General features: G+C 34.8%; 1 protein-coding gene across 8 annotated transcripts; it reads right to left on the reverse strand.

The window, feature by feature from the left end:
* Positions 1-128: 128 nt before the first annotated feature.
* On the reverse strand, positions 129-25,276 carry LOC115629119 (REST corepressor). 8 transcript variants are annotated; one of them, XM_030525448.1, is made up of 12 exons: positions 25,172-25,190; positions 24,378-24,503; positions 23,619-23,956; positions 23,496-23,543; positions 23,305-23,439; positions 23,027-23,241; positions 21,809-21,982; positions 9,418-9,935; positions 8,775-8,994; positions 3,155-3,346; positions 2,398-3,084; positions 129-1,621 (listed from the first exon to the last, which is right to left on the reverse strand). In XM_030525448.1, the coding sequence occupies exons 3-12, from the start codon at positions 23,863-23,865 to the stop codon at positions 1,559-1,561; spliced, it is 2,499 nt and encodes an 832-aa protein (XP_030381308.1). In that variant the 5' UTR covers positions 23,866-23,956; positions 24,378-24,503; positions 25,172-25,190; the 3' UTR covers positions 129-1,558. The 8 variants fall into 8 exon arrangements, with proteins under 8 accessions (XP_030381308.1, XP_030381307.1, XP_030381309.1 ...); XM_030525447.1 differs by lacking the exon at positions 25,172-25,190 and adding an exon at positions 24,900-24,924; XM_030525449.1 differs by lacking the exon at positions 24,378-24,503 and having other exon boundaries at positions 25,172-25,276.
* Between the last annotated feature and the right edge of the window lie 305 nt (positions 25,277-25,581).

The following is a 25,581-nucleotide window of genomic DNA, read 5'->3' on the forward strand; positions in this document are numbered from 1 at the left end:
CATCATAAGATGCTTAAAAAGTTTGCAAATAATATTTAGTTTTATTATTCATTTCAATTTTTCTTTTGTACACTTACATGTTTGCTTTTGTGTTTATATTGTTACTTATATTATGAAGAAATGTCATATTTAAGCAGATCTTAGCATTTATTTAATGTATGTATGTTTATATTCTGCAAGAAATGAAATCTTCATTAAAAGATAACTTTTCTTTAAAAACAAACTTGAATAAATAAGAAACGTCACAACTCAAATTTTGCCGCTCAAGAATTCAACTTTATACAAAGCCAATCCGAAATCTTTCTAGTCGGGACATGAAGACAACCTCCTACATAAATTAATCAAACTGTGGTATTGTGATAAGGCATCGTTTAATATGTTCTTGCCAACATTTTTAGCCGTTTTGATATTATAATTCAACAATCGACTAAGCCGTTAACAACCTTCTGTAAAAGTGGAAAAAGTTGAATATCGGGCGATCATGAGATATTTGTTTTGATGTGCAATGCGCTTACGCAAATAAAATCAGTGTACCTATGTGTAGAATAATTATAAAATTTTTTTTAAATTACCACAATTGAAATACAAATGCAAAAACAACAGCTGCATGCAGAGCTTGATCAGAGACACCATTTATGGATATAGTTTTCTTTTTCTTAAAAATTTGGTGTCTCTAGTTTGCGCTTGGGGGATAGAAGTTATTATCAAAAGCAACCATTTTGAATTCAGGACGGCGAATACTCTTTGGAGGTGTTGAAGAGGATGGTGTATCGCCGGGAAAAGTGTGTTGACTTAAATTGTTGTATCATACTTAGGCTAAAAACATTTCGGATTACCCTCGTATATAGTTATATAGTTCATATTATGTTATCTTAAGCAAATGGGCGGCGCAGTAACATTCCATGTTCCCAACTATTTTACTTATATGCTCAATTACAACGTAAAAACAATTAGGGTTTGTAACATTTACGTTTACATGTTTAGATACAAATTATTTTTTTCCTTACATTACATTCTCGCTAAATATGTTTTTTTCAATTAATTATATTTTTTAGTATGTTTGCCAGCATCCAACATAATGTTTTTGCCGCAATATTTTACCAAATCTATAAAATTAATTTTATGTTATACGCACAGGCCAGAAATATGTTTATAACCGTGATGTAATATTGATAATACGACATTTTTTAAGGAAAATTAAACTGAAAACTGAATATGTATCAATAATAAAATACACTTCATTGCTATACATATCAAACTAATTTATTATAACGTCTTTAAGGCTCTGTTTTTATTAAGTGATTCTTGTTTATGTGTTCTTACAAAAGAAAAAAAAAATCTGATCAGAGAACCCTGGGGTATTACCCCAAGGCTGATCGGCTTATATAAGACAACTGAGAAATGCAATTAAATTTGACCAGCCTTTATGCAAATCCACAACTAAGCGCCAGGTTTTTATCAATTTGAGACGTAACATGCTTTACATATGCAGCTCATGCATATATAGTATATGTATATGACGCAAAGTATTGAATTACGTATAGGCTATAGCTTTGCCTTACTTTTCATAGAATTCGGAACTGATCGCAATTTTTTTGGCTGCTGACTTCTCGGTGTTTTGCTGTAATAAAAGAAAAAATCGAATTAACAATTTATAAATGCACGTGTATGCTTAAAACCTAAATAACCCTAGAAGTTCCTAAACAGTTTGTCTTGACTTACTGATTGATGATCAACGCACAGCCTAAACGGTAAGAGGTAGGAAATCGTATACATATTTCATCCACATCAATAAATTCTAAGAAAAGTTATTAGCTTTTTTTCTTTATTCTACGATATAGTAGCACATTACTTTGCTAGGTGCCAAAAGATGAAGCATATATTATCCAACAGGAGCCATCTATTTAATTTTCAATTCAACACTATCATGTGTTTTCAATTCAAAGAATGAATGACTAACAGGTCTTACCCATATTTGCTTACAATTGTAAGTATGTATATTTATTTACTATATGCTTTTCTTCCAACATTATTATTATGCCCACAAGTGTGTGTGGCGGAGATGCGATCATAGCTTATTCAGCACATACTACACAAAATGATTGCGATCATGATTTATAATGGATATCACACTGGATAACTACATTGAGTGTTCGAATTCTGAGCAACGTGTGGTTTTGTTATTTTATATATACAGTGAAAACTCCCTTGATGGACACCTCTTTTATCCGGACACTCTCTTCGGCGGACACTTTTTCTAAAACATTCGATCGGTGTAAAAAATTTAAGTATCCCCTTAAGCTGACACTCCCCTTGGGTGGACAAAAATTGGCCGACCGTGAGTGTCCTTTATCCTAACTGCAAATAGGAACAAAAAAAATAAATAAATAAACATACCAAAACGGAGCTATCGCGCTTGGCACCACCCACACCGGATTTTATTGGAAATGACTCCTCACTGTCACGTTCGCTGCTGCGATTACTAGGTGAAGATTTGCCAGCAACGCTAACGCTGGAGGAGGACAATGACGATAATGTGCCAGGAGCATTGTTGATGCTATTGCTTATTGCTGCATCGCTGCTCGAGTTCGTAGTAGTGTCAGATTCATCCACAATGGTAAAAGTGGTAGATGGTGTCAATACTACCAGTTTGCTGCTCTTCCCAATGACAGGACTGGAATTAGCAGCAATGTTAGCGTCCGTTGCACTGCTCGAAGTAGGTATTGTCGTTGGGCTTCCAACAGCTACAGCGGAAACAACTGTGTCATTCTCGGTGTCCTTTATAGCAGCCGTCACTTCCTTGGTCTTTTTCGAAAGAAACTCATCCTTTTTTTGCTCTTGGCTAGATCTGTTATTGCTTTCGTCAGCGCTGGTTTTGATAGCAGGTGTTCCATCTACCAATACAACGTCGCTGCCATCAGCGGGTTCCTCGCCACATCCATTTCCACCTACTTGATCTACTTTACAGGCCATTAAGGCCTCATGCTCCTTAACAATCTGATCAAGATTGAGCCGACGACGGTTGTGCAGATAGAAATTACGTACATGTGCCTCCGTCTTGGTCAACACCACTTTGGCTATCATCTAAAAGTGAGGGGTGAAAATTACTTAGTTTGAGGGAGCAGTGCCACATAAAAACTTTTCGGCTACTTACTGCATAGTTTTTGCCATAGTCGCGTAAAGCCAAAATAGCCATCTGTATCTCATCTTGTGTCCAACGTGCCGAAATACGCGGCTGAGCTATTTCGGGACTGGCCCCTGGTTTACCAGCATTGGCGGCATCCTCAATGTTAATGGCTTCGCAATCCTTTTCCAACTGTTCCATGATTTGTTTATTCTTTTGTATCTGAAATGCAGGCATTTAGTTGATATTTAAATAGCCTTCATTTGCTCAATTTGCTGCTTTTCAAACAGTCTACATAAGTGGATGTATGTGGCAGGGTTTGTGTAAATTGGTAATTGTACCTATGTACATGACGTGTGTGTGTGTGTTTGATCGAATAAATATACATGATCGATCTAATCAACATACGGCAAAAAATAAAAGGCATGCAAGTATTATATACAATTATAGGTTAGGCGTATCTGTAAAAAAGCATACATCTATGGTACTAAAACAACATGCAATTTTGTTAATAACTGAATTAAGAAACTTACTTCTCCTTGATTGCAAAATTTAACAGATATTTTGAAGGGACTATAACAACATATCCAAAACTACATGCATACATATACATATGGTATACATATTATATACATAAGGCACTAGGCAATGATTCTAATAATTCTCTAGATAAAATGCGTTTCAAAACTGTCTTGGCACTGATTAAAAATTCCCCATACTTTTAAAGATTTATTCCTAAGCCTCAACCAATTAGTCTTCATTTCATAATACTACATTTTTTGTTTATCTATTGTACCACTCTATATCAAGAATGTAAGTGCTTTATGCTGACAGTTTACAATTCACAACTTATGCGCTGAACAATAAATCAAAATTAAACCGCTTAAAAAATTCGCAAAAAAGTTTAAAGTCGCAATTCAAAACAAGTCGAAAAATTAAAGATGGATGCCCCGACATAGAAATACTCTGTTCCTATGTATGTATGTCTATGCGTGTCTGTACGTGAGCACCTGCGCATTATATGGCTGAGCCAAAGCAGCAGAGATTACATTTATGGCAATAACTTCCTTTAAAAATCGGCCTATAACGATGAAACGATATCTGAATGCATTCGTGAAAAATTCCAAGAATTACAGGAGCTATGGAAAATCACTAATAACACATTTTCTGTGTATTCATATGAAGCATCCTGAACTAAAATTTGGTGTCATAGCCTTCGAGATATAGGTTATTACACAAATGGCGTTATGGACAATGACCTAGCGGGGGAATTTTGGGAATAAATACAATAAATTAACAAGTGGAGAAGCTAAAATCGGGTGTCCCGACTTTGATATACTCTGTACATATGTGTAGAATAATTAAGCGTGTTTGTGTATGTCTCGTGTGCCTGTGTAAAGAAGCAGCAACAACAGCAACAGCTGCGGGCAATGCTCTGGCCAAGGTGAAATATATGGCTATAACTTCCTGTTAAATCGGCCTATCAATATGAAACTTGACATACGGACTAATAATCACTACCTGGAGGGATTCTTTTACCATTTAGGTACAGAGTGTAAATACTTATACTAACCACAACGACCCCACAAAGTATATTTACTCTTCATCAGCATGACAAGACGAGTCGATCTAGCCCTGTCTGTCTGTCTATCTGTATATCTGTCCGTATGAACACCTATGTAGATCTCAGAGACTACAAGAGCTAGAGACACCAAATTTTGCACAAATATGCCTTATGTGTGTACACTGTGCAAGTTTGGTTTATTTTTTTGGATTCCCATTCGTATAATAGCCTATATCTCAGAGACTTTAAGACTTAGGGACACCAAATTTTTTTCCCAGGTGCCTGATGTAATTACACAGAAAATGTGTATTTTGGAATTTCCCTCCCTGTCCCTCTCTCCCACAATGAGCGATTTTACACAACTTCCGTAATTTCGAACTCAATACTTCCAGTTGGTGATTATGTATGCCAAGTTTCATAACGATAGGCCGATTGACCAGGAAGTCAGAGCCATATATATTATCTTGCCCAAGTTGTTGTTGCTGCTTTGTACAGGCACACGAAACATACACACACACACATAATTATTATTCTAATTATGTGTCGATAATGTGTCCAGAAGTCGGAACACCCGACTGTAGCTTCTCTATTTGTTTATTTTTTACGTGATGCTAAAACGGTTGCAAATTAATTACAATTTCAAGATCGACTTCTAAAAGCCGCGGCACAACTTATTCCTTAAGATGCCTATCTCGTATTAAGAACCGATGTGTTATATGATTTGATTATGTATGCTTGAAATTCAAGTACGCATATAGGAAATACCCAATAAAAATACTTGTAACTTCAAATCTGATCACCCAGTCGACTACAGATTGGGATTTAGACCAAATTAGTACTGGTTGGCCTAGTACTCACGAGCAGGTTAAGTTCGGGAGGAGGAATACTTTATTATAGCCTGTACCCAAAGGGTGAAAGGCTATACTAGTTTTGTGCGCATGTATGTAACACACAGAAGGAGGCGTGGCAGACCCCACAAAGTATATATATTCTTGATCAGGATGAGAAGACGAGTCGATATAGCCATGTCCGTCTGTCCGTCTGTCCGTCTGACCGTCTGTCCGTCTGTCTGTATGAGCGCAAGGATCTCAGTAAGTACAAGAGCTAGGATAACCAAAATTGGTATCAAGGTTCCTATAAGCCCTAGGCAGAACGAGTTTGTTTATTTTTTCTGATACACCCCCCCACTCCCCCGCAATTCGTATTTTTTCTTATAACTTCCGTAATTCTCGGAATTTAAAAATCAATTTTGGTAGGTACATCCAGTTAGTACTAATGTGTCCGTGTGCCAAATTTCATCATGATAGGTCAATTCTGAAGAAAGTTATAGCCATAAGTAAAATGCTGCTCATGCGCTGCCTGCAGCTCTGTCGGCAGCGCTGCCCACAGCTGTTGTTGTTGTTGCTGCTTTTGTTCAACTTTGTGCTGCATACATACACGCATATGAACACGCATAGGTACGTGATGTAAATGTATGCTGTTTAAACTGCACATAAACATGTATTCTAATTTAATTTAATTAATTATTTTAATTAATTAATTCATTCATTTTTTTTAATAATTTAATTTTTTTAAAATTTTTTTTTTTTTAATTTTTCCTTTTTGTGGAGAGTACAGGCTATTTTACTGTCGGGCTTGCTCGACTGTAGCGTTCTATCTTGTTCTTACTTAGTGTAATCAATCAAAAATTGTGATAAATTAAATGGGAAGAAAACAGAGTCATTGCATACGAACGATTTGGCAAAATTAACAGAATATACATATGTGTAATTTAATTATTTTCCCTAGATCCCAAATTGACCCACAAAAAAATGATGTTGGCCCCAATTTATATAAAATATCAGCAAATAATTAGGGATAACTATAAAATCCCTTTTTCATATCCCCCTGATATCATAGGGAATATCACTAGTTGCCGTGGAGGCTGACATACACTTGTACTGCTAATCCATATAGGGCTTCTGTGGCAAAATTTCGTATCTCTCTTAGTAGCTCTTATGGACTGTGAGATCTACAGAGCTCGTCATGTCTATATACTTTGTGAGGCCTACCACGCCTCCTGTTAAATTTATCACTTTAAATAAACCTAAAAAATTCTTGTACGTTTCAGGTACAGAGTACAAAAATGCATGTACGTATGTAGTGTCTTACTATTTTCATTTTGGCTTCAAATGAATTCGGGAATTGTTACTATTATAATGTTACGTAAACCAACCACATGGATTTCGGAATTTTTGACAGAAAAATGCTAAAACATTTAAAAAAAGCTAGATTGTAGTTGGCATTACTCCTGTCTAGTTTCTCATCCCTCGTTTATGTCAGACTGCTCACGCAACTAGAAATTCAACTTGTTCAGCACAAATTTTTAAGTTGGCTTAGCGACAACATTACCAAACAAAAATAAACTTCAACAAAACAACACCAAGTTAAAGTTTTGCCACAAAGTCACGAATCCTACAGCCGTGAAACAGAAAGAACAATACCTTAGTCTATTTAGGAATCAGAAACTTCTAGCATTTTAGAGTATTAGGGATATTAAACCATTTTAGCGCGGAATTTCAACTATGACAAAGATTTTGCATTCATATACCAGCTTCCTACAACAAATACAGATATATCCAACCAGTAAAGCATCTGATGCTCAAAGTAATATATGAATTTTGTTATTGAAGAATTCAAAGTTCATTCTACTGCGTTTAAATGCAGATTTTTTTTAAAGTCAGAGAGCCCATTTAAAAAATTTATACACAGTCTTATCTATCTTTCGAAGACGCGACCAAGTTAATTTCAGCAGCCAGAAAGATCAATAGAAGCACACCATTTGAAGATACTTGTATTACAACATAAAATTTGGAGCACAATAAGAGAACCTGCATATGCATATAAATCGGTAATCAACTTATACTTAAAATGCCGACTTTTGGATTACAACTCCTGAAGTGACATACAAGTATAATTAATCTAAGTGCACAGCACATGAATGGAACCCGGTCTTCATACGGTCTTAAGCAGGCTGTTCGTTTGCCGTCAAAAACTTTTAGTTATATCATTATATTCAATAACTTTTAAAGCTATAATCCTAATATGTGGTATCCAGATTCGTTTTTCTTTATGTATGAAACTGGAAGCTTATATTTGTTGTATAATTTTTTTTATATCTGTGTGAATGGGCGCTTTGCTCTTCAAGTAGAGTGTATAAATATGATCCATTCAAATATTGCGAAGCAGTATACATACATGTATGTATACACGTATATGTACATATAGAGAGTTGAACACTCGGACTACTAGCATTCTTAACTTATTCTCTAGTTTTAAGTCTTAAGCATCTATAAGTACTTAAAATTAATTGATAATTTGATATTTGCTTTCAATATTTTAGCAAATGTGCTACCTTAACCTCTGGATATATGTGATAAGTCTCATTTGGAAGAGGTGGGACATTGTATGCTGCGGTGCTTATAAAAACACAATGCAGCTACAAACTATGACGGCCACTTCTTTGTTTGTATGCTCTTACTACATTTTTGCTAAAAGCTTCATAGTTTTCCAATCTCGAAAATACAATATTTCTGACCACAATATTTTACACAGTTATCTATTTTCTGTGAAAATATTTTTTTTTCTGTTGCTCCGCAATGGGAAACCATCCGATTTTAGCCGATTTAATGATAATAGAAAATATAAAAATTGAACTGAAGAAATGATCATGAACATGTCTTTGGAATTCGGAGTAGACTTATTCGGTGTATATTTTGATTAATAAATCAATTAATAAAACATGCGCATATTCAATAATTTATATCTTGTCTTCTAAAAATACATGATTTCCCTATATTAAGAATGGTGTTGGAAATTGAACTATTTAGAAAAAAAAACACACACACAACATCCCAAATTACGGTTAGTCGAACCTAACGAACCAAAATGCATGTTGTTTTACTTGTAGTGCGGACAAACACAACAGAACATTACCAAACAAATACATTAACGCAAATAAAATAATAAAGCATTTTAAAAACAATACTTAATGTAAACAAAAAGTAAACCAAAATTAAAGGTAGATAAATTAGTCTTATTTCTTACGTCGGCCATGAGGGATGCAATTTTCCGATCGCCTTCGGCAAGATATTCAGAAGGATTTTTGCAACTTGCCAATGCGGTGATATCGTCATGATTGATATACATGCCCTTTGGGGGCTTGCGCTTGGAACGATCGGCGGCCGCTGCTGCGGCATTGTTGTTTGTGGAACGCTTGGGCACAATGCACTCCGGCCCAGAAATAGGACGGCGAATGCCTGTGCGGCTGAGATGGTGTGACGTTCCCATTAAAGTTGTTGAGAAATTAAAAGTGGAATCGAGTTTATAATTTTTCCAGCCAAGCGAAATTAATTTAATAAATGGGAGATAGAATACGGTAAAGGAGTGCCCAAAAATTATGAATTTTTGTAGTAGCGGCGAGTTGTTGTTTTATTTTTTTTTTTTTTAATTTTTTTTACCAGCAAGGTATATAATTATTACATTTTATATATATACGTATATACATATATAAAAGTATATATGCATATATATAAAGTGCATTGTTTATATTTATATTTTTATGTACATATATTATGGGAGGTGGGAGAGAAAAGAAAGAAAAACTAAGCATTAGCTTGAGGTTGAACAACTTGACTTGCATGTACGTATGTATGTATATAATAATTATAGATTATAGAAATATATATACCTCCAGTGTGTGTGACAACTTTTACACATTCGTCCCAGCGGGGAATCAAATAAAATGTAACAGACGACGTTGCAATTCTTACAAAAACCGCCCACAACCACACGTGCTTGACCGCCGTCGTTGGCATCACCATTGGCATCGCCATTAGTTGCTGTTGTTGTAGTAGCTGCCATCTCACCGGTGGTAGGGTAACCAACACTGCCGGGCAGACCAAAGCCGAGCATTTCATCATTGTTGGCATTGCTATATATGCATAATCGATCAACGTCCATGTCATTTACATTATTGCTTTTCTTGACATGATGGTTGTTGCTATTGTTCATCACATTGTTGTCATTGTCAGCTGCATAGCTATGGCTGTTGTTGTTATTGTTGATGATTGTAGAGGCTGCAGTCAAATTAGCTTCATTGTTATGATTTACAGGTAATAGTCCAGGAACAGCATTGTTGTTGTTGTTGGTGGTGGTGGTGTTCGTGTTGATGTGATTGTTGTTGCTGTTTGGCACCTTCTGCATCGACTAGCCAGAAATAGATAAACAATTTGGAAGCAGCACAGCAGACCAATTTGCAAAGAGCGGCAATTTATTTATATTATAGTTTTTCAGTCATTATTTTGTTTCGGACAAATCAGTTTTGTTTCACGAAAGTTAACATATTTCAGCAGTTGTATTTTTTGTGTGTACGTTGACAGTTTAAAATGCAAAGAGAAGAGAAAAAAGACGTTGTTGGTTTTTGCTTTAATTGCTTCTGTTGACAGTAGCACTTAAAATGTAGTTTTTTTTTTTGTAGTTGTAATGCGTACGGTCCTTAAGCACTTTTTAATTATGTGTGTTTGTGTGTGTCCGTGATTGGGTGTTGGCAAAAAAAATTCAACTAAGATACAAGTCTGTTTCTCCCATTGTTCTTTTGTAAATGGTTCTCTGCACGTTCTCAAGTTTCAATCAATTAAGCAAAACTTTATCATTGAAACAAATTAATCAAAATTTTCTAAGTGTTGCGTTTTTTTGGTAAATTTACCAATGATTTTATTATATTTTTTTCAACATAACGACGACTACACGAATAAAATTATAACAACTCAAACGCAGTATGCATGTATACATATGTATATAAATATATTATAAATGTACATGAAGCAAATATAGTAAATATACTTGTTAGAATTCGTTTTGTAGGTTTACAACTACAAGTAGCTTGGGGTGTTTAAAGGGCAGGCATTCTACCGATTTTCTTAATTGGTCTGTGCACATGTTTAATATTTACGAATGCAGGTTTTTACATACAATATTTGTAATTAAAAATTAAATTTCCAACAGATTCGTTAATTAAGAAGTAACGTATTAAGTCATATACTGCAAAATCCAAGGTTCAGTATAATGGACCAACAACCGGGGCTATTAGCGATGCAGTTTAAAAAGCAAAGACGAGTTGCTATACTTGTATATAATATTCATTAGAGGCATAAGTTGATTGCCTAATAGGAAAAGTTTGTCTCAGAAACAATAAAGAATAAGGCGCAGGGGTATTTTCAAAACTATAGAAGTAAAAGTCGTCATTAGCGATAGTCAACTAGTAGAAAACGTTAAAAATATTACTTTCTAAGATACGAGGGCAGCCCGAAATGTTTCAAGTCTGACATTAAAGAAAACAATTTTTTTTCAACATAGTCTCCTTCTAAGTCAGCTCACATTTCTCAGCGACCTCTTCAACCCTACCCAAACAAATATTCGCCTTTCTGCTCAGCAAAATGGTTGTTCACGAAGGTAATAGCCACTTCATGTGATGACAATTTGTTTCCACCAAGCACAACTTTGAGTTTAGGGAATTAAAAAAGTCACTTGGGGCTAGGTCTGGAGAGTAAGGAGGGACTGCTTCAGCACCCTCCAAAGCGTAAATTATGGATTTTTGCTGATGAATGGGATCCGGCATTTGATCGACAGTGAGCAATTGCGGCACCCAACATATGTCCAAATCATAGTTTAAAATATGGAAAACGCTGTCTTTAGACATCTACTTTTATTCGGCGGTAGTCCAGTACCATTTGCTTTATTGTGGCGATTTTTCGTCCGTGGTTACAGTTCTTCAGCACCTCGGACGTCTCTCATCTTCAAGCCCGAACAGCCACATTAAAATTTAACTGCCCAGGACTCAACAGTCGCAAACGATGGGGAAGAGCTCCACTAGACAGCGTCCTCGTTTTTGATTTGCGTAGGCGTATTGCCATTCCTAAACAAATATGTTATGACCGCACGATATTCAACTTTATCTATTTTAAAAAAATCGATATCGACATAGTTAATCGATTGTCGAACAACTATTTTATCGATATGGATGAAATTTTGGCGGAATCACACAAAAAGACGATTAATCACAACATTTCGGACTTGCCTCGTATATACATATGTACATAGTAAGTATACAAAAGGATCTATGTGAGGGTATCTACAAGTATACAAATGCAAAAATTGCGAAAAGTATTCAAATCAACTGGTTTTTAATTATATAAGTATAGGGTGCGCCATCTTTTATGTCGGTATGTAAATATTGAATAACTTTGTCATTAGTGAACCGATTGACTTGAGTAGACCAGTGTTGAAAAATTAGTCTGAAGAAATTGTACAGAACCAAATTAAATAAAAATAGCTTATACTTGAAAATCGGTTGTTTATTTTCAAAGATATTCAATGTTTACATACCGACATAAAAGATGGCGCACCCTGTATTTATAAATACGTATTGTGTCAGCATCTGTGTAACAGGACTAAATTAATAATAAAAAAAAAACATATTTGAACTTTGAGAATATTGTCTGTATTCTTTTCATTTTAAGTCTTTAACAAAGATCGGTAGACCCGACTATCGATTCACTGCGAACAAGCGCATCAAATAATGCTCAATGTTATGTATCAATAATCACCTTAATATTACTCAATACAAAAGCCGTCATTATTACAAATAGAAAACAACTGTACGTACTCGTATGTAAAACAAGTACAGTGCGTTTCGAATTTATAAGACAATTACAGTTTGTGAAAAATCATTTCCAAATACTTAGTGCGTCGGTAAGGTTTCTTTCAAAAATGTAACAATTCCAAAATATTTAACCAAATGTGTTTTCAACCGTTTTTCTTTGTTTAACAAGAAAGGAATGCTAAAGTCGAGCAGACACAACTTTTAAATACCCTGTACCTCCCACCAAATTAAATTGAATACAGTTTCAACAGCATACATTTACATCAGACTCGTGTACTGCGTGCGTGTTTATATGCGTGTATGTATGCAGCACAAAGTTGAACCAAAGCAGCAACAACAGCTGCTGGCAGCGCTGCGGGCAGAGCATGGGCAGCGATTTTATCTATGGCTATAACTTTCTTCAGATGTATATGCCAAATTTGAGTTCAAAATTCCAAGAATTACAGGAGTTATGAAAAACACGAATTGTGGGGGAGTGGGGGGTGTATCAAAAAAAAAACACAAATTCGTCCTTTCTCGGACTTAGGAGAATCTGGATACCAAGTTTGGTTATTCTTGCTCTTGTACTTCCTAAGATCCTTGCGTTATTATATCGACTCGGCTTGTCATCCTGATCAATAATATATATATACTTTGTGGGGTCTGTATGTTACATACATTCGCACAAAACTAGTATAGCCTTTCACCCTTTGGGTACAAGCTATAAAAAGGAAACTTTTTGATTTCAGTGCAGCCTAAATAAATCTTTAATTAACAAAAGTTGTACTTCATATTGTGGATGGGTTCTATTTGCTTCTGCTACAGACAACTAAAGATTTTCCACGTTTGCATACCCTGTGCTCCAAGGATAAAATGATATACTAGTTAAGTGCGATTGTATTTTTCACAATAGGCGTGGTAGACCCCCACAAAATACTATATGGTATATATTATTGATCAGCATGACAAGTTGTGTGTGATATAACCATTGCTTTTGAGGGGGATTACTTTGAAAACGATAAAACATATTATGTTATATCAAAAAGGATTTGAAAATTATATCCAAAATCATATTCAATAGTTAAATAGTGGTAAATCATATGGTGAAAAAAAACATGCATTTGAGCAAAGATTGGAGGTTATCAACTTCCAAAAATCTCTTTTGTCAGTATAAAACTATTTGTAAGTACTTAAGTTATAACTTCTAAAATTGTGTTATTCCTGCAACTAGTTTTTAAGGATCAGTTGTTCATTTAATATACTAGCTACAGATACTAATTAATAAAGAAAAAGAGAGTTCCAAAACCGTTATTTTTGTAACGGGTCTGTTCTTTTAATTGTCGTTGATTAAATTAGCTGATTTGTGTCTTAAAAGAATTAATATGATTTTTTCATTACAATATTTATGAAAATGTTTATAGTAGTAGTATAAATGTATGTACCATTCGTATCGAATAAAATTTTAAAATATCCAAAAATGAAAATACTGTGTGCATTGAGTGCAAATATGTGTTTGCTATATTTAAAAAATGTTGGTGCCTTAATGTATTCCACTGACACAATATGTAACCCCTTCATAATATTGGAATGATGAACATCTATCAAAAGAAGCGCGGGTTATTCAACTTGCTTGCTTGCTATCGCAATCACACATGTTAATTTTTGTTGCATTTCTGCATTATGAATGGGACTCTGACATTACCAATAAAAAATGCGTTGGCGTTTTACAAAAATACTGAACCATTCATTATTCAATCCGAATGACGGCATTAAAGCCATTCATTATATTGACCGATTAATGTTAAGGCTTTTTTAACAGTTTTCCAGACTGACGCAAACTCTTTCAAATTTGGTATACGAGTATTTAAACTGGAATCGCAGTTTGTGAAAATTAATATGGAACAGCACTAAAATGTGACTTCAAGATATTAATAATTGATCAGTAGTATTTAATGTGACTTTCGTCAGTGGAAATAAATTAGCACTGATATTGCTTGTGATCTAAGCTTGAAAATATGTCATTAATTTAAAAAATTGGTTTAACTTTCTCGAAAATAAGATATTATATTAGTATTAAGCGTGATTATTATTACCTCTACATACACTACTTTCTTTTCCATTGATATGGTTTAGTAATTTATACAAATATTTAGCGTTTCAAGTATGTACTCGTATATTGATGATGATATCAAAAAGCACAGATAAAGACTTAATGTTGTTTATTTTTCTCTCATCTTTATTTTAAATTTTATTGTTTTTATGTAAGAATAAATAGATTGATTTAGTGCAGATTTCTCAATGGTTAGTTATGTCAGTTAACTTCAAAGATAACAAAACTTCGGTTCCACAAAACTAACAGTCAATTGGAACGCCATCTCTCAGTGCAGCGCTTTGTAAACGATAACTGAAAACAGCCAATGAGATATTGTATAATTAAAGTGAATTCGTTTACATGTGAATTTCAACTACAAATTCTAATGAACATTGGCTGTGCGACTTATCTTTAAAGGATGAATTACGTTGCCACCTTATAAATCTTGTGCTCTCTGCAAGCAAGCAAGTATAGTATAACGCACCAGAGATATTCGTATTTATAACAAATTGTCAAATATACTCTCTGGGACTCTTAACTTCACATTGAGAAACCGGACCTTATACAAGTATAATAAAATAAAATGTAAATTAACTTATTATTTGGAATTCATAGAAATGAACAACAAAAAACAAAAAAAAAAAAATACAAAAATACAAATTGATAAAGTAAAGTTACTTAAAATTATGGTCAGTGTTTTGGTATTAGTGTATGTGGGTGTGAGCATTTTTATACGTGTGTATGTTCGGTTTCTTATGAGAGATAGGCAGGCACGGTGATTATCTGAAAGAATAACGAACCAGATGTGTGTGTATGTACATATATGTATATGTGAATGTGTTGCACAATTAATAGCTAATTCTAATGCTTAATTTTGATCCACATACATAATTGGAATGTAATGTTAATATTAAATAGGATTTCATTTCAATTTTGTATTATAAATGTGGCAGTCAGGTAAAAAAGAATCTTATGAATGTATATTGTATAATACCCACAAAGAGGCGTGGCAGACCCGAAAAGGACGACAGTGTTATACCCTGTACCCGTAGAGTAAAAAGAGTATATTAGGTTTGTGCAAAGTATGTAACATGCAGAAGGAAGCATCGCCGACCCCATAAACTATATATATTCTTGATCAGCATGACGAGAGAAATCGATCTAGACATGTCCGTCTGTCTGTCCGTCCGTCCGTCTGGATGAACGCAAGGATCTCAGAAACTATAAATGCTGAAATAACCAAAGTTGGTATCCAGAGTCTCCTAGTTCCGAGTTTTTTAGTTTTTTAAATTGTGCAGAATAGACCGCGATGTTAAGAGCTCGTATTTTTACAATTTCAATATAAAAACATCAAACAAAAATAAATATTCGTTGTTGGTCGAGTTTTTAAAAAGCCATATTAGGATGGAAGAATGTCTTTACACACAATAAATTAAGCCCAATGAATTAAATGAACAATTTCCGAACGTATAATACACGTATAACTAAATTAAATTGGACAGTCGGAGAGTGCGCTAAATATCAGCGCAAAAGACTTAACAATATGATAATTCAAATTATTAAGGGGTGGAAACGGTCCTAATTGATTATTTTTGTGTGCAATTTTGTAACACCCAGAAGGAAAAAGGTAGACATGTTATAGGTACATAGTATAAGTACAGATCAGCATGTAGAGACAAATGCAAATCTCGATGTTCGTCTGCCTGTTTCAATCACTAATTCTGCTACGGAGAGCTACCGCTTAGAAACTTTGCACCGATGTGGTGGAAAAAATAATAGAAACGACAAAATTTTCTTCGTTTATTCGAATTTTCTCCCATACAAATGTTTTCTTTCAAAATGTATTTTTTCCCCTAAATATTCATTAGATTACATGTTTAAATTTAAAAAAAAGATAAGGTTTTCCAAATTTAGATCGCGAAAAAAACGTATTTGTTTCTTTTTGGGTTGGAAAAAAAAGAGAAACGACTTTTTTCCATAAATCGTCTCTGTTTTTGGACTTAAGCCCAAATATATTCTTTATTAATATCACCTATAGGTGCTGTATGGGATTCATGTCGGATGTTTGTGAAATCCGTTCTATCAAAGAACGTTTGTTTTCATGGAACCTTATTTTTGGAAACTTCCAAGTGTGTTTAGGGTTATTATTTTAAAAAAACTCCCACATTACCGGCATTTCCTCCTCGGAATATGGAAGCAATATGCTGTTAAGTATATTAACGTAATCTTTAACAGTTTTTATAGTGTATTCCGGATCATGAGCTTGATTTTGGGGGCGTCTTGCCATCAGATCCCAACAAACTTAGCTTAGTCTGGTCTATTCAAAGCATGGGTTTGCAATTTGCTCGCACTAAATGCCTTTTGGAAAAGGAATGCGTCCCGAGAAATTTTGGTTTTTATAAGTAGTGGTACTTTTCTTGCAGAATGTGCTTTCAAATCAGCATCCATTAGCCTATTTATTATTGTACGACTAGAAACGAGTCTATTTAACTGCTTTCATAGATCTCCTGATGAACAAATTGGGTATTTTTTGGACTGCCGTAAAAGAAGTTTCTAAAATTGTTTAGACTTAGTGTGCGTTTTACCTCGTTTATACCGTTTTGATTCAAAATGAACCGCAAAAAAACACCTTATTTTTAGTTCAGTTCGATAATATTGCAATTACAGCCATTGATTTGCTTTTAAGCTTAATTATGAAATTTTTCGTAGCTGTGAAATGATATCCCCGACCTAATCTTATCTTTATACCACTATTAAGAGGATTATTTTGCAACAATTGTTATTTTGAGCTTACCCTTTATTTATAATGTCAAAATATTACCAAAATAAGTTTAATGGGCGCTTTACAATGCAATATTATTACAAAAAGTATATGCGTTTATATTTTTTTCCAACCTAAAAACGTAGTCACCTAACAAATCAGAGCACACAGCAAATATTTCTGCCAGAATACGCATTAAAAGGAAATCACAATGAAGTACCTTTAACCAGTTATCGTGCATAGTAAAAGAAACCCATATAATTTTCCCAGAAATTGACGACTGGAGCTTTTAGTGAAAAGTGGAATGTCGTTTCTATTATTTTTTCCACCACTGTATGTTGTAACACAATTTTGTTGTAAAACACAGCGGAGAGAATAAAATAAAGCTTTCCCGAAGAGGAATATAACTTTTTAGCTCGATTATTTTTATAACCTGAAAGATTAAGGACAATATTAAGGACAAGTTTAAAATTCATTTTAAGCAAGACAGAAAGCTGCAGTCTAGCATCCTGACAGTGAAATACCTTTCATCGATACAAACTACCGGCACTTCGTTATATGCACCCATAGCAGAAGCAAAAATAAGAGCGAATTTGATGCTGCAGTTTAACAGACGGGCAGTCCAACGGACATGTCTAGATCGGTTTCTCTCGTAATGCTGATAAAAATTGCATACAGACAGACATGGCTATATCAACTCGTCTTCACAAACTGATCAATAATATATAGTATATACTTTGTGTGTGTACTCTGCCACGCCTCCTTCTGTGTGTTACATACATTCGCACAAAACTTTTACCCTTTGGGTACAGGGTATAACAAGTGGAGAAACTAAAGTCGTCCCGACTTTGAAATACTCTGTACTCTGCGTAGAATAATTATGTGACTGTATTCGTGTTTGTGTGTGTATGTACCTGTGCAAAGCAGCAACAACCACAACAGCTGCAGGTAGTGCTTGGCCTGAGGTTTTATAAATGGCTATACCTTCCTGGTAAATTGGCCTATCATAATGAAACTTGGCATACGGACTATAATCATAATAACTAACTGGGCAATTTCAATTAAAAATTCCGAGAAATACGGGAGTTATGGAAAATCAGTGATTGCATTTGAAGTTTCGTTAGTCTCGCTTTGCACTGAATTAGTAAAACAAACATATTTAATAGCCTGCATATCCTCATTATTCTTAATGATTCGATATTGAATGTCAACAAGTTTCTACAGGATAATTGGGGATTGACTTTGCCACGCAATTATCAATTATCCAGTTGGTGAAGATTTGTTAGGTATCCCTTTTCCCTGTTTAAGAGCATTTGTTTCGAATTTTGTTGACCATCGCGGAATTTTTTTGTTTGTTTTTGCTTCATCTGGTAGCTGACGAACACGTCTTTTCCCCTCTGCCTGCTGTGAGGTACGACGAGGTAGACGAAAAAATGGAATATATCTCAGATTTAATTGAATTAAAATACATATACATATGGTAATTATATATGGAACACAATATCTTCCATCTACTCTGCTGACTTATTTTCCCAATTTGTATTAGTATTATAATAACTTTATTTGGCCAATGGCAGCTTTAACGTTCGAACTTACTCGTAAAAAGGAAATTAATAGCCTACATAGGTGATCAATTTATGTTTCTAAGACGGGAATTTAATTACACAATTATTAAAGTTTGTGAAATAAATTCTATTGTTTCGCGACTTGTGGTTTCCTGTTGAAGGCAAAGGTCGCCTATTTATCTCCATATACTCGATCACTTTCTACAGATAATAGCTTATCTTGCCTTCGTAGCACATTCCATTGACTGTAACCGACAAGCCGAAGCTATTTTATTGAGATATTATTCATTGAACGTTCGGGGTGACTTCACACCATGAGCTGAACCAGCTTATTGGGACTTCTTGATTAAGTTGCATACAGACATCTCCTAAGTCAATTGATAACGACCGAAATTGGGACGTATTTTGCGCACCGTAGCTGCGATTGAACATCGTTATTGACAGCTCTCAACCAGATATGTTTCCGTACTTGTAGTACGTACTATATTTTTGTTTATAAAGGTTTTTTGGTCATGCAAATTTCAAAAATTTTGAAATCACAGCTATGTGATATAGTGATCTACAATGGTTGCTTTCGACATATCTGTGCCTTTCATCATATTATTTACACTGAAGGGCATAACAATAGCTTGTAGGTTTGCGTGGTTTAAGACCTCTGCCTGTCTCTTAAAACACAGATATTTTTTTTAAATTCATCAAAATCGGCGCACTTTACCATATACCCAGCTGGCGTAGGAACGATCGGTGTACAAATTAATCTTAGTGCCAAAACTGTATAACTGTAGGGCATTCACGGCTTTAATGTTCTTATCGTTAATACAAATGGTTAAAACATTAAAATAAATATTTAAATATATGTTTTCGATTTCTTTTTTTATAGTTGTATAATCATAAGCTTTTTTATGATTCCAAATATGCGAAATTATGTTGGCGAAATAATTGCAAAATAAGCGAAAACGAAAGTGTTCAATTTAAAAGAGGTTCACAAATGTTTATTTTGCATAGGTAGCGATCACCGACTACGATTTTGTGTGTTTTGCGCGATTTACAAAGTTTATGCTGGTAGACGGAAAGCTAAGCTTCTCCGTACCAGATTCGATAACGAAAAAACTTAACTTGCAGAGTTAGCGACAATAACTAGTACATATGTGGCGGCTGCGTAGCAGCCTATGCAAATTTATGGCAAGCAACAAAAGGAAACGTTAAGTGCTCAGCTTGCTATGCAAAGCAAGTGACAAGAAAACGAGCACTTTGTATTGAGTTATTTACGTTACTTATTAACTATGATGTGCTGTCGGTTTTGGCAGTTTTTGGCCGGATGACCAAACAATAGTAATATAATTAATCAGACTTCAAACTTTTGAAACTGTTTGTTTGAGTTGCAATTTTACTTTCGCACTAAGTTTCTTACTTCATAAAGGAGTTTCTTGTTTCGTAAATGTATGCAAGATCGGCATAGATTTCGAAAACGGCTTAGCACACATTGCCCAAGCATGGTATATAAGATACATTCTATATAAAGATATTCCTATACTGCAAGCTTAAATAATTTTGGGCGACTTTGCTATAAATTCTTTTATTTAAAGGCTATCTCAACCAAATCGATAGGTTTGATTGGAAAAGTTTTGTTTATAAATTGAGTAATTTGTTCTTATATGAATACGACCGATTTTACAATTTTCTGGTAAAAGATAGATTAATCAATATTACTCCTAAATGGCTTTTAAAATATATTTTCAACGAGAAACACATACTTCTTGATTGTAATTATCATTTTTTTATGGAAGAAGTCCCAAAACAAAAATGAATGCGAACTAAAAGTACACATACATAATTGTTCTTCCCAAACAAAACATGTAAAAATGCAATTTTCCAAAAACTAATCACCTATGTTTAATAGTATGTGAGATGCTAGCAAATTCTTTTTGTTTGCCTTCGAGCTTGGAGAAGTTTCTAAGAATTATCAGTGGGGATATGGTCATTTGGAAACGAAAATCATAAATATATGCAGCTAAGTGGTAGCACAAAAGGTAAAATATTAAGATATGCGATCCTTTGATTTTAAAACTATCTCAACCAAGTTCGATGTGGTGGTTTTATATATTTTTGACAGAAATCGGACAATTATCTCAAATAACTAACAGGTACTTTATCATGACGATATACTCATAAATTATTTAAAAGCGTATTAGTAAATAAATTGCAAGCAAATGAATACAAGTATATGTACCTATTTATTTTCTTTTCTAACATTCAACAAAAAAAAAAACTATAAATATGTAGATTATGATTTTCAATGTATAGTATTTGGGTTTCTAACTGCGTCTTATTTTAATATACGCAATCATAAATCGATCATTTTGGTATGAGGCTGTCGGCTTGAGATGTTTTGAGCACAGTACCAATTTTGCATTTTTGATATCTGACTTGAATCTTGAATGATTTTAAACCTATATTTCCAATATTAAGTTTGAAGATAAATATTTTAATAACAAGTTCTGAAAAAATGCCTTAGTCGTCTAGTGAACTTAGCGATTTTATTCCATGGCTCCCCCAAAAAAAAAAAACCGGGATTTTATACAGGGTTTTAAAGAAGCACCCGAAACCCACTACAATCAAGGCTATAACCAAAGCTAGTGAGCGGGGCAGAGCATCTTTTTTTTATTTCGAATTGGAAACACTTATATTTGTTGTACTTAGCGTTATGCATATTTGAGTCCTATTAAGACGAACTTAATATTAAAATAGTTTGACGCATTTCTTTTCAACTGTTTGTAATAAGTTAGTAGAGCAAAAATTGATGTATATTTTGTATGCATATGAAGCCATTATCTTAAAAGATGCTTTGTGATGTATGGTGAGTGAAGGGGTATGTGAGTACGTCGTCTTTTGTGTGCGTATTTTTATAATGTTTGAAACATAATTACATAATTAATTATGTTATGTGTGTGTAATTGTGTAAGTATTTCTTAGGATGATGTAAGGTGTGGTCTTGCTTTGACGAGTTATGTCTATAATTACCTTGTCATCGTTATCAGATTCTTCATTACTGCCCACTTCGCTGCCATTCTCGGAGCCATCTTTTACTGCTGTTTTAATAGGCTTCTCCTGGCGATCCATGGCACTACTACGGTGGCGCGTTTTTTTCCACGAGTAGTAGTATTTGACCAGGCTGGCAATTGATTTGTCTGGCAGCTGTTTATGAAAAGACAAATTTGGTATTTGGTATAATTATTAAACATATTACAAATAATTTCCATACTCTGTAGCAGTATATTTCTGACTAATTTTCCTGGTCAAAATCTCTAAGCACGAAATATGAATTACGTATTGATTTGCATTATACTCTGTACCCGAAGGGTTAGAGAAATGACTTATATACTGCAGCAATGATAGCACAATAGTCTTTATATTTACATATGTACGTGAGAGAAATAAGTATGTTTCTATCTCTTTCTTTCTTATTATTACCGGGATATTGTTGTTTTACCCTGTAACATTATTTTTGGGGCAAGGAAAGACGCATTAAAATTATAGATATCGCTGCCAAAGACATTAAAACACAATTACAAAACTTTCCGTCTGTCTAGATCTTGGAGACTATAAGAGCGAAAGATACCAAATTGCTGAGTACGCAGTACAAGTATATTTCAAAATTTCTATTCGTCCCGCGATATTACTAATATTTCATACACATCAAGATCGGATTGACTCGGTTCAGAAACATATTCTTCTTTTTGCTCTTCGTGGTTTGAACGTTTATTTGCCTCCTTACTCAAGCAGACTTATGCTCAATAATCTTTCTTGGCTGACTGATCGGGCGACAGCCCTTGGAGTTTGTTTTCCTTAACAATTTGATTGTCGGGACTTTCTATTCATCCTTCCTTTCCAACTTAATTTCTGTTCCTTGCAGAACAGTAAGAAATTATATTTCTCTTATTTCTAATAGATGTACAAGGGGGGTAATGCATTGCAGAATCCTTTCCATTATGCTTTATTTATTATAACCATTTTCATCTGCACTCAACCGAACACTCTTTCTAATAGCCTCTCTTTTCAGTCATCTTCGAAATCTCTGATCACACAAAACTGTGGTACGGGGCATATCTTGCCGTACTAGCTAAAAAATTCCTTCACCGGGCAGAGATTCATCTTGTTTTCTTTACTTTATTTGTTTATTCTTTAAAATCTCATTCATTTTTTTAATATGTTGCTGAAATGTAGGCCTGAGGAACTTACCATCTGGCGTATGCGATGAAAGCTTTTCCCATGGAATTGAAATGCTTGTTCGAATAAAACCTTATCCTCCATAGTCCACTCATCGGGAAACGGTGTGAAGTTAGCCAAATCCATGACAGCACGTTCAAGATCATGTTTGTGCCAAAATAACATTCCTAATGCCTGCTCACCATTGTAGCCGTACTTTTCTTTGGCCACAGAAATATATTCTTCCACTACGCAAGAAAAAAATAATATATATGTTAAAAGATATAAAAATCGACGCATCTGTTACGTACGTTTCATGTCCGGTATCTCTTTAGTAGGCGACCAGACCAACAAAGCGCGCTCATTCATAAGCTCAGGGCGACGTTCTACTTCAGGTATGAGCGGTGGACACACCGCTTGATAATCACGGCCAACGCGAATCTTTTCTGTATGGAAAAAGGGAGAGTTTAGAACACAACAAAAAACTAGCTGCGGAACTTACCTTCATACTCGGATTGTTTAGCCTTTGATTTCCCGTTACGTTTCGTTGCTGCACATGATAAAACGAAAAACATCAGATTTAGTTTGCTGCATTGCAGATGCTGAATCAGTTAATTATTCTTACAGTTATCATCGTCTGAGCTCTCCGGTGTGCCCGCACCCGGTACGGTCGTTGTGACATTGCTGGCCTTCTCATTTGCTGTGACATTTGTCGAGTTCCCACCTACACTGCTAGCGCCGCTGCTTGCACCACCACCAGTACTATTCACATTGACTGTGCCTCCACCACCTGCATGAGTATTGGGACTAGGGCCGCGTGAACGACGCCCATTGCGTGCCAACTCCGTGGTGTTGCGCTCGGCCAACACCATTTTATCCCGGATAAGCTGCACGCGTCTATTTTGCTTCTCCAGTGTGATAATTACGCTTACGGTGGCGCGGTAACCAGTTATGGTCCGAGCGCTGAAAATAATTAATTGTACAACACAAATGTACATACATATATACATACAAACGTACATATGAAGGTGGATGGGTTTACAAACTAAGTCCTATGTTACGCAGCTAACAGTTTTAACCAGTGGCCCGAGCCACGCATTTATCTAAACTAGAAGGACTGAAGTTTGTATTATTGTTGAAAAAAAAGTTAACTTAGCAGCAAACACACGGCATTTGGCAAGCGTATGAGCCCTTACCAAACGAGTCGCACTTTCCCAGCAACGGCCGTACAGCTTGCGGCCGAAGACGTGCGATTGGTATTGCATAGCAAGTATGATGTGTTTATACCTATGTATGAGTACTAAAAATCGCTGTTGTTGGCTTGTTAAAGTATCCCGAATTATATGAAATTAACATTATATTCTCACACATGCACGGCACTTACCTTTAAAGGTGTAACTTGGCCTTCGTAGAGCCTGAATACACGCGATAACTGATACAAGCGGGAACTCGGATACGGATGCGATGCTTTCGGTCCTTTGATCAGACAATTTGTACAATCAAAAAGCAACTTGCAATGGCAAAACAGATCCAGAATTAAACAATATGATCATCTAGACAACTCCGCTTTTATTAAGCGTGTTATTTCCACAAGAGATCGCGCGAAACATCAGAGAAAATTACGGGGTTGTTTCGCGCTGGTATCAAAAATCTAAACTGAGACGCGAAAAAAAACTCGCGATGACAATTCCCTGCTCGAACAAGCAACAGCACACTTTATTGATAACGACCGTAGAACAGCTTTGTTCTACGTTTTTTTTTTCGAGTATTACACGAAATTACAGACACGACTGCAGAAATAAACCAAATCACTCTCGCAAATCTGTCTTTTTACAGAATTTGTTTAATTACCGGGACCTTATTTGTGGAATTAGCAGAAAAATGCATATATTTTTAAAAACTGAACCTGTAGCAAGTGGAGATGTAAGAGACACAGCGATATCGATGCCGAGTTTACGGTTGCACCGATAACATTATCCGATAGATCACCTTTGCTGCGCCACAATTCAAATTTAATACATATTGTTTGCACACTGCATATACGATGTTTCCGATATATTTGTAACTGTTACTAATACTAATAATACATGCATATATATACATATATAGATTTATGAAGTTAAATTTAATAAGTATGTTTAGCCTTGGAAATTGTTGCCATGCTGGTTAGATAATTACCTGTAGTTCTACTTGTATCGTCCCTAAGAAACTAGCTTGTGTAAACCAACCGAATATTTTTGTAAAAACAATTATTGGTTTAATAAATGTATACGTACGATATAAATAAGTACCGAGTACGAATTAGTATCGCAACACAATATGGGGACACTACAAAGGAAAAATTTAATGTTCATCGATACTTTTCCAACGAGTACAAGCCTTGATTAGTTTTTTTGCGTGCGACAACTTAGCAACATAAAGAACTTACCAATTTCGGAACAATGGAAAACAGAGGGAATGACATTTCTTGAGAAGTTTGTTAAGTCATATTTTATAAAAGGTTTTGCCATTGAAGCATTAGATATGAAATTATTATTTGGTAGCCAAATTTTTTCAATTTCGTACAAACTTGATTTTGGAAGTACATA

This window comes from Scaptodrosophila lebanonensis, unplaced genomic scaffold, assembly GCF_003285725.1.
Source record: "Scaptodrosophila lebanonensis strain 11010-0011.00,11010-0021.00 unplaced genomic scaffold, SlebRS2 tig00000136-arrow-arrow-pilon, whole genome shotgun sequence".
Lineage (NCBI taxonomy): Eukaryota > Metazoa > Arthropoda > Insecta > Diptera > Drosophilidae > Scaptodrosophila > Scaptodrosophila lebanonensis.

Excerpts from the sequence above, each read along its gene's own strand:
- LOC115629119 (XM_030525449.1), bottom strand. The coding sequence starts at position 23,865 with ATGGTGTTGGCCGAGCGCAACACCACGGAGTTGGCACGCAATGGGCGT. Across the intron at positions 23,440-23,495 it reads TAAACAATCCGAGTATGAAG|AAAAGATTCGCGTTGGCCGT; the intron begins GTAAGTTCCGCA and ends TTTTCCATACAG. Across the intron at positions 21,983-23,026 it reads TTCATCGCATACGCCAGATG|CTGCCAGACAAATCAATTGC; the intron begins GTAAGTTCCTCA and ends TTTCATAAACAG.